Source organism: Sebastes fasciatus, chromosome 2 (genome assembly GCF_043250625.1).
Source record: "Sebastes fasciatus isolate fSebFas1 chromosome 2, fSebFas1.pri, whole genome shotgun sequence".
NCBI classification, from domain to species: domain Eukaryota; kingdom Metazoa; phylum Chordata; class Actinopteri; order Perciformes; family Sebastidae; genus Sebastes; species Sebastes fasciatus.
Genome location: NC_133796.1, coordinates 39,159,273 through 39,175,882, shown reverse-complemented (window position 1 = coordinate 39,175,882; position 16,610 = coordinate 39,159,273). Strand labels below are relative to the sequence as shown.

Below are 16,610 nucleotides of genomic sequence, written 5' to 3'. Positions count from 1 at the left end.
AGAATATAGTACTTCTGGTCAACGCTGCATGCTGCTGTAGATGCAAGCAGAATGGTGGCAGTGAATGGTCCTGTATGGACCAGGATCTCCAGGTCCGGTGAATTGCCCTCTATGGTCCAGGATATGGAAACCTCATAGAAGGCTCTATTTTATAGGGCTGTAATTTCCTAATAGAAAGTTTCCTGGAAGAAGGTAATTTTTCACTAATTATATGGACAACAGGAATGTCTCTGAGAGAACGGCTCCGTTTAAACACTCACTTGTTATTCTTTTATTTTTTGGAAACTTTATTCTTCATACAATAGATGTTGAACTGCGTGTTTGTCTGTAGACCAATTTAACATCTTTACATGATTAGCTGACCTGCTGTGCTATTTTCTCTATTTTCCTTTAATTACAGAGCTTCTTCCTGGAAACCTCTTGAAAATAACTGGGATAATATTTGAAAATTATGGACATTTAAATCAATAACGAAAAAAAAAACTAGATTACTGACTTGCAGTGATTTTATTCTGTGTAAGAAGAAGAAGAAAGGCACTTTATTGATCCCTGAGGGGAAATTACATTTTTTCACTGTTATTTTACATAGTACATGTTACACACAGGCCCGAAATACACACACACACACACACACACATGCACAAACAGGACCTATATACATGCATTAATGGAGCGAGCGAGGGGGCTGTCCCTGACAGGCGCCCCGAGCAGTTGGGGGTTTGGTGCCTTGCTCAAGGGCACCTCGGCAGTGCCCAAGAGGCAAACTGGCATCTCACCAGATATCAGTGCACACTCAGTACTTGGTCCATGTGGGTCCATGTGGGTACTTGATTTGATGTGGGGGGGGGGAGGGGGGTGCAGCAATGACTGGCTCGCTGTACATTATCCCTTACATATACTTCTTTATACAGCACATTTCAGACACAAAGGCAATTCAAAGTGCTTTACATAGGCATAAACATACAAAAACAAATAGAACAGAAAATCAGACAATCCATTGTGTGTGTGTGTGTACTTGTTTTCATGACAAATGAGGACAATTTTTATGATAACACACCTTCAATATCAGGACGCTCGTAAAAATTAGGACATTTTTGGCCTCCTCATTTTTCCGAGCTCACCACAGTGTTCTAGAGCATTCAAATCCGGTCTGACCAAAATATAGCCGTAGACAAAATCTCAACCGATGGATGTATTCGTAGATGCATGGCTCGGAAATACTTTGATTACCAGGTCTCTAGGACCTTGGGAAAGGCACGTCCCCATTTGTCGTGTTTTTTTCAAAAGTCCTGATATTGTCTATAAACACGTATGTGTGTGTGCTCACATAGATCAGCTTTTTAACTTGATGTGTTAATGAGTGTCATGACCCGGCTCATGAGCCATGACAAGAGAGGTGTACAAGTTTATTATTAAACATACAATAACCCAAAACACATAGTGAGGTGATGAGGTGTGTGAATCAGTGTTATCAGTTTGTCAGCAGATGGATGAGTGGTTGTGTGGTGAATGAAGGGTGTCAAACCTAATCTAGTAACATAGCCGAAGCCAACCAAACAAGAACATGGTGGTGTAGGAATGGAGAGATCTCAGCTTTATGTTTAAATCATGCTAATAAATCTATTTAGTATAAGACTTAAGTATTTTTTTCTGTTTTGTTTTCTTTTACAGACTTATACAAATAAAATTCTTCTGAATATCTGGATGAAAAATTATTCTTTCTGTTGCACAATCAAAAATAATTTCAGCCATTTTCCTGAGTTTTGCAACTCTTTTTCATAATCCAAACACAGATGGTAGCCAAAAATGACACATCGTATTGCTCAACTAGTACAATGTGAAGTACAATTTGAAAATGTAATATATTATCATATGAGTTACATTTGTTTATATTGATGTTTCTTCCAATATACAATTCAAATATAATAGAAAAGGTGTGAACGTTTTGCTTTTGTTTTACAAAAACGAGCAAGGACGTGCCATTTCCAGCAACCTGGATTTGGAAATACAATCACAACTTGGTAAAGTGTTTAAAACATGTTTTTATTTTGTAACAGATGTTCAGAAGAGTCTTCAAAACAGCTATAACTTCTGCTGATGAAGGACTTTATGGATTTTTCAAAGATAGTCAGAAAATGGTCTGCTTAGCTCTGTGACTTGAGTTTAAAGGTAAGACATGAGAGGCACAAACTGTAGCTACTGGGACTGTAAAGTATACTAGAATATACTCCTGCACTTATTATAACATGTGAACATGCAGTTTTCTCTCCCTGCTGAGGAATACTGTGAACTTTTAGTGTGTGAGATGTTACAGAGGTTCTCTCAAAGACAGTTGTTGAATACTAATGTGACAAAATAACTAGTCTCATCTTTACTACAATGATGAGTTCACTGTCCAGTGCAGTAACAGATATTTGTCCATCTTAAAATGTGAACAGAAAACCACAGAAACATGTTGAAGTTTAAGTGACTGTTAAGACTAACGTTAGCTACATTTCTTTGTTAATATCGCAAAGTTAGCTAACTTATTTTAAAACTAGTTAACTCAAAATACTTAAACATTGATGAAATAAATAAACTTGTTTTCTCTTCGAAAAAGAAAAAACAAGTATTACCACCTCACGGTTGTCTGCCTCCCCAAACCAGTCAAGTTGCAGTTTACATCCATGTCTGTCAAAAATGTCATCACTTCATCATTATATCATAAACATTTTTGTGAAATTGTCATAATCAGCATATGAATTCTTGAGTTATGGCCAAAAATGTGTTTTGTGAGGTCACAGTGACCTTTGACCTTTGACCACCAAACTTTCATCAGTTCATAATTGAGTCCAAGTGGACGTTTGTGCAACTTGTGTGCTGAGTTTAATTTCAAATCCAGTTTCCATCATTTTAAATCAAGTTTAACTACATCATGATGTCACTTAACCTTTACAAAACCAAGTCAGTCAGAAAGAAAGCATTCACGTCATCAGTTCAGTGTTCACTGCATCCATTCAGATAAACCACCTTTGTGGTAAAACAGAGGGAATGGTGACATCTGCTGGCAGAAAGCAGCTCCAGCAGGAACAACAACATGAACGGTGGTGATAACGACCGCTTCAACACTGATTTCCGGGGAGGAAAAATCTCCACGGGGGACTTCATAAAACTGGAATTTTTCCTGTATGTACATGATTAGTTAATATAAAATATAGAGTACGCATGTTGATCAGTTCTCTTTGTTTATTTTACATCAAACATTATATAAAATATTATGGTGCTGACTTTCCACCATAATCCAGACATAATCTGTTTGTAGTCAGTTGAGAAGCTTAAGTGAAGCCTCGACTGAATTCAGATTTGATCTAATTCTTTCTGTTTGTTAAAAGGCAAATATTTATCTTTTAGAATATGAGAAATGGCTGGTATTGGTTTTAATCATGGATGTATAAAGAGAACTGGATACAGCGTCAGAGGCTCCCGTTTATTCCTATGAGAGTTGCTCAGTGGAGCATGAAGCCTAAATGGCTCGACTGCCGAGTGATAAAGTACCCAGATCATCCGGCGATCTTCCTCATCCATTGGGCCAATAGAGCAGGTGCAGTAGTGTTTCCTTTAACTCCTCCTCCTCCTCCTCCCAGCCCTCACTCCAGCCTCGGTCTGGGTCTCATTCACATGAACGGAGGAAGAGAAAAAACTCTGGATTCAGCTATTACTGCATTTTACAACTTTAAGTACCTAATGATTTAAATAAGGGCTATTAGAGCATTCATACTGGGAAGTTGATTTTCCCAATGTAAGTCTATGGGAAAAAGTATTTTTGGGCCCAATGGCATCACGTGACGGACACGGAAGTTGTAGAACCACCGTTTGGCCACTAAGAAAATGGGCATCAAAGCCCGGCGCTCTTCCTGAGGGCTTGGTTTTAATAGGGTAACTTTATTAACTTCCACTGTTATTTAGAAATATGTGGAAATAAACAGCAAAAGTCCATCGTTCCACAGGGTGGAGCTGCGACACAAAGCAAAGCAGAAAGATCTATTTAAATGTATTAATCTACAGTAATGTTGTCATAAACTGAACTATTCTGCAGAGGCATTTTGGGTCCAGAATATATATATATAAAAAAAAAAAAAAAAGGCAAAATAAGATCCAGGTCCAGGTGGTGAACCTCTGTGGATCATCAGGACACAGCTGATCATCTCAACACATCCACTTTTCTGATCACTCACTCTGACAGAGATCACCCCAGCTTCCATCTGATGAGAGAAGAAGAGAACAGAAGTCATGAATCAGTGTTTACAGAGACTCCCTTCATCAGCTGTCAGTCAGTGATGCAGCACACAGTTCATTTAGAAAACTATCATTGGCAAAACCAACGTCCATATCTCTGCTCACTACTCAATATATCCAACAGTAACCGCAATTTATGTTCTCGCAAATTCATTATTATGGTCCTTCCTAAAGTCCGCACCTCCTTTGGTCGTCACTCATTCCATTTTGATGCTCCTAGTGACTGGAACGAGTTACAAAAGACACTAAAACTCCACACCCTCATCCCGTTACCCTCCTTTAATAATTCATTACAAGAGATAGCTTCTGATCACTGCACCTGATTCTGAATTTGCCTCTCTTGAACACACCACATATATATATACTGTATATATATATATATATATATATACAGTATATATATATATATATATATTGTTGTATATACTGTATATATTGTGATGTTTTAATTTTGTTTAATGTTTTATTGCACTAATCGTATTTATGTTCTATGATCTAATATCTGGTATGGCCTTGCCTTCTGTCGCTGCCTCTTAGCCAGGTCGTCATTGTAAATGAGAATTGTTTCTCAGTTGACTTATCTGGTTAAATAAAATAGAAATAAAACATCCAGTATGAAGAGAAGCAGGGACTTCAGTCTGTGTAGCGTAGCCAGGTTCCTTTCAGCTCTCATGTTAACGTATTGGATTGAACACACTGAGCTCAGCACTCATAGACCTGCAGAGACTTTGGGCATCAGGTCTGTAGATTTCACTGAAGTACTAGGTTTAAATAAACTGCTGAAAGTCCTGAACGAATTAACGAATTAAAAATGATTATTGGACTTCAGCAGAGGTTCTGGTCTGTATAAAGACCACATCACGGTTACTAAATGTAACCATGGTTCTATGAAATAAGAGCCAGTGATTTGAGGCTTCAGTCAGACTGATCTCAGAGCTGTAACAAAGATGAACTGATCAATGAGAGAACAAACACTTTCTGATCAGATTTGATGGTACGACAGTTTGATGGATGAGGACCACTGTCTCTATACATGTTGTGATGCTTTCAGCTGTAATCCATCTTTATTTCCTGGAGATGTGAACACAGCAACAACATCTTCTTCACATCACCTCTAACACATGATCACAACAAGCTTCTGCCTGATCTGATTGCTGACTGTTCTCTCTCTCTCTCTGTGTCACCGTTCTCCTCTCACAGCTTAACTGAGGAAACACATCAGAACAATACTGCTGAAACCAGCATGGACCGACTCCAACCCTCTACTGACCTCAGAGTCTCCAGTCTACAATTTGGACTCTCCACAAGATCAGACAGCAGCTTCACATCTGAATCCTGCAGGTTGTTGTAGCTCAGCTCCAGCTCTCTCAGATGGGAGGGGTTGGACTTCAGAGCTGAGGCCAGAGAAGCACAGCTGATCTCTGACAAACTGCAGCCCCTCAATCTGAATAAAGAATAAATGATGAAAATAAAATCACTATATAATCCAATCAGATGTGTTCAGGTTTTAAATGTGTAGCTCAACATTACTATATCCTAATCAATGAGCTTTTCCCTAAAATGAGTAGAGTGACTTTGTCATTGTGTTATTGTGGATCATCATAATGTCAGCCTTCTACAGACATCATCCAAATGTCACCACAACATTCATACACCTATTCATGTCAACACACATCAATAACATGCTGCTGATCTCTGTGTTCATCACCGGTGTGCTGAAGGATCAATATCAATGATCAGACATTATTTGTGGAATACTTTGAAATTAACAGAAACCAGAGAAATATTTCTACTTCATTAACTAAACTAAACTTGATCAATTTAAAACCAATATTAGTTCAGAGGATCTTCTGTATCCAGATGTGACCATTTACCACAAATGATAAACATGAATTTACTTTAACAACTAACAGTGGACATTTTCTACAATTTCTTTAAGAAACACAAGTCTTTTGTGACTGCAGACTAAATTTTTTTCAACTGACATGAAAATATGAAAAAAGGACATTAACAACGTTATGGATGTAAGTTATGTTTGTACATAAATTAGGTTCAATTGTTAATTAAACATATACTGTAAGATCTGTAATAGTAACAGAGAGTCAGTGAACTGACCTCAGAGTCTCCAGTCTACAGTGTGGACTCTCCAGAAAACCACACAGGAGCTTCACTCCTGAATCCTGGAGGTCGTTTCCTCTCAGCTGCAGCTCTCTCAGATGGAGGGGGTTGGACTTCAGAGCTGAGGCCAGAGAAGCACAGCTGATCTCTGACAAACTGCAGCCCCACAATCTGAATAAAGAATAAATGATGTAACTTTAGAAGACAGCGTTCATGTTTGAAATCATTCAATGATTAATAATCTGTTCAGAGCTGAAGAAGGTTTAAAATGTAGAAGTTTAGAAAATGGAAACTCCAAACACCTGAAGCCAACAGGATGCAGGTTAAAAGCTGTAAAATATAAAAAGTGAAACAGGGCTCATTAATATTAATATTACTCATGTTGTGCAGCCAAACATAAATAAAAAACACAGAAATTGATTCAAGATTCGACTCAAGATTCGAGAAAGATGTGAAATATGTCGGGATGGATTTTGGGAGAAAAGGGAAGAAAAACAGGCAACAAAAAAATCAACAAAATTTTGTTTTGTTATTTATACCCCTTTCACACTGAGGACTCAACCAGGGTTGAACCAGGGCTGGTTGTATGTATGAAAGGGTTAACCCGCGTTGATCGACTCGCCTTTGCGACCCAGGTCGAGAGTTGGATTGGACCAGGGTTGGACCAGGGTCGATTTCAATGTGAATTGCACAGACCAGGGTCGCTAACAAACGGGGCGGGACAAACCTATTCGGTTGCAAATGAGGGCGCACAGTCCGTCACGTAACTGTCACGGGTCGCCGTGGCACATAAACAAACAGTGGGACGGCAGCAGGAATGATTTCAGACACACTGGAGATGAATAACGGACAAGAACAACAGAAAAGCAGTAAATGACGGAATGGTGAGGGACAACGTAGTGTAACGAACATAACAAGGCTGCTGAACGAGGGAGGCATCCGCCATTACGTTACATAGAAACACACCGTGTTAATAATACCTCATGGTACCGCCAGCTGTATGCTCATCTGTTTTAAAGCATGTTTACACATATTCTATTTGTAACGTTTCCTTTTTAAATTTGTATCTTTCAAAATAAACCTGCTAAAAGATCTATCTGTCGCCTGTCCAATCTGTTATAAAATAACAAACTCAGTCTTAGTTCATTACATTATCAAGCAATTAGCAAACTAAATTAAATATACACTAATTTTATTATTTTTGGACAAGCTCTTACATTATCCAAAAGTTGCCACATGCCGAGCTGAAAAACTTTAGTAGGTCTACTATATGAAGCAAATCTTAGCTGGGATGGTGGAGTGAGTGAAATATACATTTCAGTCTTCAGAAGTGTCTAATCCGTTTGTGGTGTAGCCTATATTATCATATTAGATAGCACATTGTAGTCTAATATATGATAAATGGGTACTCTAGATGGACAGAGGAAAAAAGGTTCATGAGTGCTGATTGATAGATACTGTAAATCTGTATGTTGTCTGTATGTTTTTGTATACATTACAGCTCCATACATACAACATAGTTAAACATTTTATAAAGCTAAAAATGCTGCGTGTACTATATTTACACTGTATCCCAAAAACATGCATCATTCTGTGACATTTTGTGTTTTTGCAAAAATTGATCTCTCTATAATCCTCCAGAGATGTAACCCCTCCGCCCATTTGTAACACCTCAGCTAATTGGTATGCATTGCTCCCGGGTGTGACCCAGGTTGTATCTGAATTGTCCTGACCAGGGTTCAACCCGGGTTGACTGGCTTGGTTTGAATTGACAAAAGGAGGGTTGGACCAGGGTAGGTAAACCCTGGTCCAACCCTGGTCATTGGTGTGAAAAGGGTATTACACAACGTGGGCGCTGGGCATGAAAATGACAACTGCGTCAGGGCTGTGCGCTGGGTGTAAAATAGGGCCCTCAGTGTGGATCAGTATAATATCAGCCTTATATCTGCAGTTTTATTTCGCCACAACTTTCACATCATATTAATCTCAGTACAGAAGAAAAAAATGGTGTCTGACCTCAGAGTCTCCAGTCTACAGTGTGGACTCTCCAGAAAACCACACAGTAGCTTCACTCCTGAATCCTGCAGCTTGTTGTGACTCAGCTCCAGCTCTCTCAGATGCGGGGGGTTGGACTTCAGAGCTGAGGCCAGAGAAGCACAGCTGATCTCTGACAAACTGCAGCCCCACAATCTGAATAAAGAATAAATGATGTAACTTTAGAAGACAGCGTTCATGCTTGAAATCATTCAATGATTAATAATATGTTAAGAGCTAAAGAAGGTTTAGAACGTAGCAGCTTAGAAAATGTAAACTCCAAACACCTGAAGCCAACAGGATGCAGTTTAAAAACTGTAAAATACAAAAAGTGAAACAGAGCTCTCATTAAAATTAATGACAACGTGCTGCTACTTCAATAAAGACGTAGTGACTTCACCTCTTAAACTCTGACAGTTCCACCAGTGGATCCATCTATACAAACTCATGTTGTGCAGCTAAACAAAAATAAAAAACACACAAATTGATTCAAGATTCGACTCAAGATCTCAAAGTTGCCAAAGATGCCAAATATGTCAGGATGGATTATGGGAGAAAGAGAAGAAAATCAGGCAACAAAAAAAATCAGCAAAAGAATATCTGTTACTTATACCCCATTCACACTGTGGACTCAACCAGGGTTTACACTGTATCCCAAAAACATGCATTATTCGTTTTTGCTGATCTCTGACAAACTGCAGCTCCACAATCTGAATAAAGGATAAATGATGAAGATAAAAATCACTTTATAATCCAATCAGATGTGTTCAGGTTTTAAATGTGTAGCTCAACATTACTATGTCCTAATCAATGAGCTTTTCCCTAAAATGAGTAGAGTGACTTTGTCATTGTGTTATTGTGGATCATCATAATGTCAGCCTTCTACAGACTCAATCCAAATGTCACCACAACATTTATACTCCTATTCCTTTCAATACACATCAATAACATGCTGCTGATCTCAGTCAATTTTGGAATTAGAGGATCAATATTAAATCAGACTTATTGGACTTCATTATTTCCTTTATTACATGGCCTTCTTCTTACTGTATCTGGTAGCTTAGTAGGTTTATGTCATTTACAGGAAAGGTCCACATTTGTTCAAGTGTGTCTTAAATCCACAGCCACATATATATATATATATATATATATATATACATATATATATATATGTATATATATATATATATATACATTAAAAGAGTTATTGGTGGCAGTAATCATTCTTTCTGTGAAGTGGTCCTTTCATAACACAACTACACTGTAAGAATTGATTTCATAAGTTCAACTGCAACTAATATGAAGATTCAGCCATGTGAGTCTGACAAATCAAGTGGGTGTTTACTAGGGCTGGGACAATTCAACTATCTCCTGATTCGATATATATTGTGATTTTTAAGTACTGCGATTCCACAAGTGATTTGATTTTGCGATTTACTGTAATTTTCGCAAACTTTTTTAACACTAGACTATTGAAAAACGTTGAATTGTACACTTCTAGGGACTTTTACTTTGGAAAATATCTAAATTAATACAGTAAGAATGTTTGATTTTCAGCATGTATGTAGTCAGAGATGTCCTGAATTCAAAATATCAGTCATTGTCAGGCAATATTTATAAAAAAATTTCCAGCAACCCAAAAATGTAAAGAATAAAGACTCACAAATTAGTGGTATTTTCTTTTTAATTCATAAGGGACATGTAATGTTTTGTACTTCTGATGAATATAATGAATAAATCTTATTTCCATATATGTATTTTGTATATACAGTTCCCTTTGTTAACACCTTATTTTGAAAACTGGACATAGTCACACATGTATACTTGCTCTAACTTCTTCAGGTGCGTCGCTAGCTCTCCCCGTCAGCTCCGTTGTCTTTATACATCCATGATCAGCTCCATTGGGGCCGTTTGAATGCATTTAACATAAATGTCAGTATATGGGTGCTCTAAAAAATGTAGCGTCGGCCCATTTGACCACGGAGATGAGAGTGACGGCCGGCTTGACCACACGTTACCGCAATATGATAACGTTTCCTGTCCATGACAGAGTTAGCATGCAGCTTTAGCCATGATGAATAGCTCTGCTTTTCCTGCAATGTGTGAAACCAAAGTGTTTCCATACTTTATTGTATGTGTAGTGTCTAACCACTTTGGATTTAATATGGGAGGGTGCAGGTCGTATCCACGCAGACCCTCCTACGTTTTCTACTTTCTCGTTTCGGCTCGCTGCGGTTTGTTTTGGTTGGAACGGATATGACGTCAAGTTACTCGGACTACAACATTAAAGCGGTAACTTCCTTATACCTCCACATAGACTCAAATAAAGCAAATATATCGATTCTGGCATTAAACAATCGATTTCAAACTCGTAAAAAAATAATTGCGATACATAGGTGAATCGATTTTTTTTCCCACTCCTATGTTTACCAAAGTTACAGACTGTTTAGTACCAAATTCCCTCTATGTGTTACTAATCCTCCTGTAGCTCAACAAGGAAACTGTCAAACACAACATACTTACTGGATCCATACTAAGGCTGGGCAATATATCGATATTATATCGATATAGTGATATGAGAGGAGATATCAACTTACATTTTATGATATCGTAATATCGTGATATGGCATAAGTCTTGTCTTTTCCTGGTTTTAAAGGCTACATTTCAATAAAGTGATGTAATTTTCTGAACTTACCAGACTATTCTAGCTGTTCTATTATTTGTCATTTACACTTAGTCATGAGATCCACATTACTGATGATTATTTATCAAAAATCTCATTGTGTAAATATTTTGTGAAAGCACCAATGTTGAATCTTACAATATCATCGCAATATTTATATCGAAGTATTTGGTCAAAAATATTGTGATATTTGATTTTCTCCTAGTCACCCAACCCTAATACATTTGACTCAGACTGCTGAAGCCTCCAATTAGTTTAAGATCAACTTATTTTATTTATTTATTTATTTATTTATTTATTTATTTATTTATTCATTTACATTTGATGCAATTGAAATGTCTGCGGCTTCAAATAATTAGACAATTAAGAACGTGGGATAAACTTCGAAACATAGAAACCTCTAATTAGGTAATGTTGTTCATAATCATCACATATTTGCCTTTAAATTGGTACAATACGTGTTTGTTGAAGAGTGCTGCACCTTTAGACATGTTCAAATAGAGAACTACGGGAATGAGTCCTAAAACCCAGAAATGAGTTAGCATTTTAGCACTTTCTGTTCCCTCGTCTGGAAGTCAATGGATTTTTAGTTAGATGCCTGAAATGAGGTCTGTGGTTAAAGGTCCAGTGTATAGGATCTGGTGGTATCTAGCAGTGACGTAAGGAGATTGCAACCAACTGAAGCCTCTTCTGTGTTCCAAGCAGGTTGGAGAGCGACGGTGGCCGACGCGAAAACGCTAAAGTCCCTCTCTAGAGCCATCTGGAGCAGAGCCAGTGCATAAAGAGTGTGTGTACAAACTACATACAGTAAGCTACAGTCAGTGAACTGACCTCAGAGTCTCCAGTGTACAGTTTGGACTCTCCAGGCCAGCAGACAGCATTTTCAATCCTGAATCCTGCAGGTAGTTGTTACTCAGGTCCAGCTCTCTCAGATGGGAGGGGTTGGACTTCAGAGCTGAGGCCACAACTTCACAGTGAGTATCTGAGAGTCCACAGCGAGAAAGTCTGTCATGACACAAAAATCCCAAAATATTTTATTATGAAAGAGGACAGTTTATATTTACTTCATGCATTTAATGACTAAACAGTTTGATTTCCACTTGTTTGATTAACATTTTGCTTTTCCCATCAGCATTCAGCTAATCTTATGTCACTGTTTGACATGAAACAATAATTCTCATCACTCTCTCTCAAACCTGCAGACTTTTAATGTTTGTTTTTCTTTAATCTTGCAGATGAAGAGAGAGAAAATTTAGTTAAATTGAGGCTTCCATAATGTCCAGTCTGTCAGTGTGATCTCTGACAATGTCAATGTCCAGATCTCAGAAAGATGTTATCAGTGTATCTGCATTAAAAACACACCATCGATCTTTGGTGTGTATAAGATCTCTTAAAAAGTCTGAATTCTACCATTCTGCTGTTATATATTCATCAGACTGCTGTTATTGGTGGAAGCTGTATATTTCCTGATACTACTCTTCTCTACACCAACAAGAGAGAGAAACACCAGAGTTTCCTTCTGTGAGTAACAGAATAAAAGAAAAGATTTAAAAACAAGATTATGGAACACAACTTGAATTCATGAGCAATAAAATGCACCATTGCCCGATTCAACACACTCAGGTGTTTTACAACGACAATCTTTGTCTCGTGTCACTGGTTTTGCCGGTCCGGTCTGGGGTACGAGCTTAAACCAGTTTGATTTTATGCTAACCGGCGGAACCGACATTTTTCACTATGACACGTTCTGGGAAATTAAAAAGTAGCCTACATCAACAACCTGTGCAAATAGAGTCACAGTACTAAATAAAGCCTGTATTGCATTACTAATAAGCAATATGACAATATTATGATAGTATGTTGGTTTATAAACAAGAAGAGGTTTATTTACTAGGAAGTTCATTTGTTTTTTGGGGTGACGAGACGAGACATGGCAGAGCTGGTCTCAAAGAAAACTAAAACTGCGGCAACATAGCAACATTTTGTGCCACTTCTTCTTCTTCTTTAGTGTTTATTGGTGGTTGGCAAACCAGCTTAGAGGTGCACTACTGCCACCAAGTGGACTGGAGTCGCTCCACTCTCATTCATGGGCTCTCTGCGGTGGCTGAGTCAAGTGCGACAACTGGTGGTAAAATTCGGTATACCAGTCCGGTCTGGTGTTTGGCTTAATATCAAATCGGTTTGAAATAAACTGGGATAAAAAAGTTCGGAAACTTGTGTTTGGTCGATTATTTCTCTGTTCTTACAATGCTAATGGTCATTGTATTTTACATCATTGAAAAGCCTGTTTATTTACCTTCACAATGATATCCAACTTGTAAGGATCATGCATTTGTGGGATGAGCAGCACTGCTGATTATGTGGGTAGCGCCCAAGAAAAATTTGCCAAAATGCTCTGCCAATGGTAAACAGTGTATTCTCATAAGGCTACCAGGAAGCCTGCAGGAAGCCTGCAATGACTGCCCTTCACCGTCAGGCCCGTTTGCGCTGGTGTCGACAACACAGACAATGGAACCTGAACATGTGGGGGAATGTCATGTTCAGTGATGAGTCCAGGTTCTGTCTGCCAAAGTTGGATGGCAGGGTCAAAGTATGGAGACGACGCGGAGAACGCTATGCTGATTGTTGAACCGATGGAGTAACAGCTTTTGGTGGGGGCAGTGTCACGATGTTGGGCGGCATCTCCCTCACTGGCAAAACAAGACTTTTCATCATTGAAGGCTATCTCAATGCAGTGAGATATTGGGATGAGATTCTGCAGACAGTGGCGATCCCATATCTCCACAATCTGGGACCTAACTTCATCCTCCAAGAAACAACGCTCACCCCCACAGAGCCAGGGTTATCACAGACTACCTCCACAATGTGGGAGTAGAGAGAATGGAACGGCCTGCCAAAAGTCCACACCTCAACCAATTCAACACTTGTGGGATCAGCTTGGGCGTGCTGTACGTGTTAGAGTGACCAACACAACCACGCTGGCTGACCTGCAACGAATCCTGGTTGAGGAATGGAACGCCATCCCACAGCAACGTGTGACCAGGTTGGTGACCAGCATGAGGAGGAGGTGCCAGGCTGTTGTGGCTGCGTATGGATCTTCTACCGCTACTGAGGCTCCTGACGGTGTATTAAATGAATAAAGTGTAAAATAGCCAATACTCTATGTCTTGTTTGTTCCTTGTTACTGATAGAGAGTTCAATCATCCAATCCACCAAACAACTCAAAACAAGATTCAATACCAACATGAGAATACACTGTTTACCATTGGCAGAGCATTTTGGCAAATTTGTCTTGGGCGCTACCCACATAATCAGCTGTGCCAAATGCATGTCCCTTACAAGTTGGACATCATTGTGAAGGTAAATAAACAGGCTTCCCAACGATGTAAAATACAATGCCATAATTGGCATTGTATTTTACATCGTTGGGAAGCCTGTAACAACAGAGAAATAATCCATCAAACACAAGTTTCCGAACTTTCTTTTCCCAGTATATTTTACACTGGCACAACCCAAGCTAATGCTAATGTTAAAACTTTAGACTGACTGTTGTTGTGCAACTGACATTACTGAATCAGTTCACTGACTTGATGAATATTCTCCACTTGTGCAACCAAATCACTGTTAGCATAGCATTCAACATTACCCCATAATTGTCACTTGTGGCCAAAGTGGCTGCTTCAGCTAAAGTTACATACTCAATCAATAATAATAATAAGAAGAACAATAGTAATAAGAATAATCCATCTATACAGCACTTTTCAAAAACAACTGTACAAAGTGCTTCAAAGACATAAAAACAGAATATATACAGAGCAGTTACAAAATAGAATTAATACAGTGGAAATCAGTGTGGAGGCAGCAGAAATTAGTTTGTTTTTTTGGTCGAGGTTCTTTAAAGGTGCAACATGTAACATCTGGCCAGAAATGTAGTTTAAAAAAATTGAAAATTATAATTTATCATTATCAAAAGAATATGAAGAAGTAACAGTTTTGACGCTATGCCAAATACAACAATGTATTGTGCTGCAGAGAAATCTACTGCCAACCAGCAAGGTCCGGCCCTGACTTTCTTGTAGTACTAGCTTACTTGTACCTTGAGAGGCGATAGTGAGTCACTGTAGCGTCCAGTCTGCTCTCAATCCAACATGAGAGGACCAAGAAGTAGAGCTGCACCGAGGGCTCGTCAATAATACATCCAGGGTCTGTGTGCGTTTTGATAGTTTGTTGATCTAACTATAAAACAAGGAATCTCTGTCTGTATGTCCATCGCATATCTTGAGAACCGCTCATCCAAGAGTGTTGCACGGTATACTGATACTAGAAAGATATCACGATACCGCGTTTTATTAGTACCGATACTTTAAGAATGACAGTGTTTTAATATGAGCTGTGAGTTGTGTTGATGAGCGACCACGGAGGCCGTGTGTGTGTGCAGCGCTCTGCTTTAGAGGACGCCATCAGGATTGGGATCCCGCTGGAGCAGGAAGTTATAACTTTGATGCTTGTGGAGCAAGCGGTCAAAAAATAAACTGTAGTGATAAACAGAAGGATGGAGAAATTTGGACACGCGTTCAATATTAGTAAACTTTGAATAAACAAGCGACCAGCGCTCTGTGCAGCAGCGGGGGCGGGGCTTCAGGGCACTGCAGACTGAGTCAAGCATGTCATCCACAGCGAGCAGACCGCGGCTCATTGACTGCAGTTCACTTTACAACCAACCTCTTCTTATGTATTTCATCGGTGTAATCGTGAGTAAGCTGTGACCTGTGTGTGTTTTTCCCCCGTGAGTAAGGCGGTATTTCCCCGGTGTCAGACTTTATACTAACAAATAACACTAATAACGTTACCTCCAGGAAAATACCTCCGATAATTAAGTCCATGCTCTGCTTTATAACCGTGGTGGTTATGTCAAAGCAAGCAACTGATAAACCTATTTAGAAATTACCTCTGCTAACCGTTCTCGGGAAAGCTGCAAGCACTCTGCCCGTTCTGAACAGACATTCTCTGAATGGACACTGCACTGTCTGGATTAAATTAGAAGAAGCAGAAACGAGAAATCGGCTCGCACCCCCGCCTCGTCCTCCTCGCCGCCGGGAGGCTGCTTCACCGGGAGTAAAGTGTGCAGCAGCTCCAGGAGACGTACCCCCAGTTAGCAGTTAGCTCAAATTCAGCCAGTGCAAACCCCAGCAACCAGGGCTCTGATCCCAGGACCGCCCCGACTCCCTGCTGGATCAGCAAACGTTCTGTTGCTGCCGTTATACCAGCTAGACCCAGCGCTCCACCAGCCAGCTACATTTTTAGTTTTTTTCATTTGTTTTACCAGGCTCACATGTTGTCTCCATTACCCAAAAAGATAAGTAAGGAAAAACTGTAAAATGTAACAATTATTAGAAATAAATAGAATAAGTGGTCATTAACTTGACAGCTAGAAACACAACCAACTGAAACCTTTTTCAACTCAACATTTGAAACAGTTCAATAACATCTGCGACGAAA

At 39.1% G+C, this 16,610-nt stretch overlaps 1 protein-coding gene and 1 long non-coding RNA gene across 7 annotated transcripts in view; one reads left to right on the top strand and one right to left on the bottom strand.

Annotated features, from left to right (window-relative positions):
- The first annotated feature begins 631 nt into the window (after positions 1–631).
- LOC141760618 (uncharacterized) lies at positions 632–1,635 on the top strand. The gene is made up of 2 exons (XR_012592406.1): positions 632–803; positions 1,484–1,635. It is a non-coding gene; the product is annotated as an uncharacterized LOC141760618 (long non-coding RNA).
- A 1,576-nt stretch (positions 1,636–3,211) lies between these two features.
- LOC141760261 (protein NLRC3-like) overlaps positions 3,212–16,610 on the bottom strand; it is a 46,547-nt gene continuing 33,148 nt past the window's right edge. For 5 of the 6 annotated variants that reach the window (XM_074622927.1, XM_074622935.1, XM_074622951.1 and 2 more), the window contains 5 exons: positions 11,943–12,116; positions 8,410–8,583; positions 6,391–6,564; positions 5,546–5,719; positions 3,212–4,241 (listed from right to left, as the gene is read on the bottom strand). In XM_074622927.1, coding sequence (XP_074479028.1) covers positions 4,226–4,241; positions 5,546–5,719; positions 6,391–6,564; positions 8,410–8,583; positions 11,943–12,116 — 712 coding nt within the window. In that variant the 3' untranslated portion in view covers positions 3,212–4,225. The remainder of the gene's footprint in view (positions 4,242–5,545; positions 5,720–6,390; positions 6,565–8,409; positions 8,584–11,942; positions 12,117–16,610) is intronic. The other variant, XM_074622960.1, reaches the window with a different exon arrangement.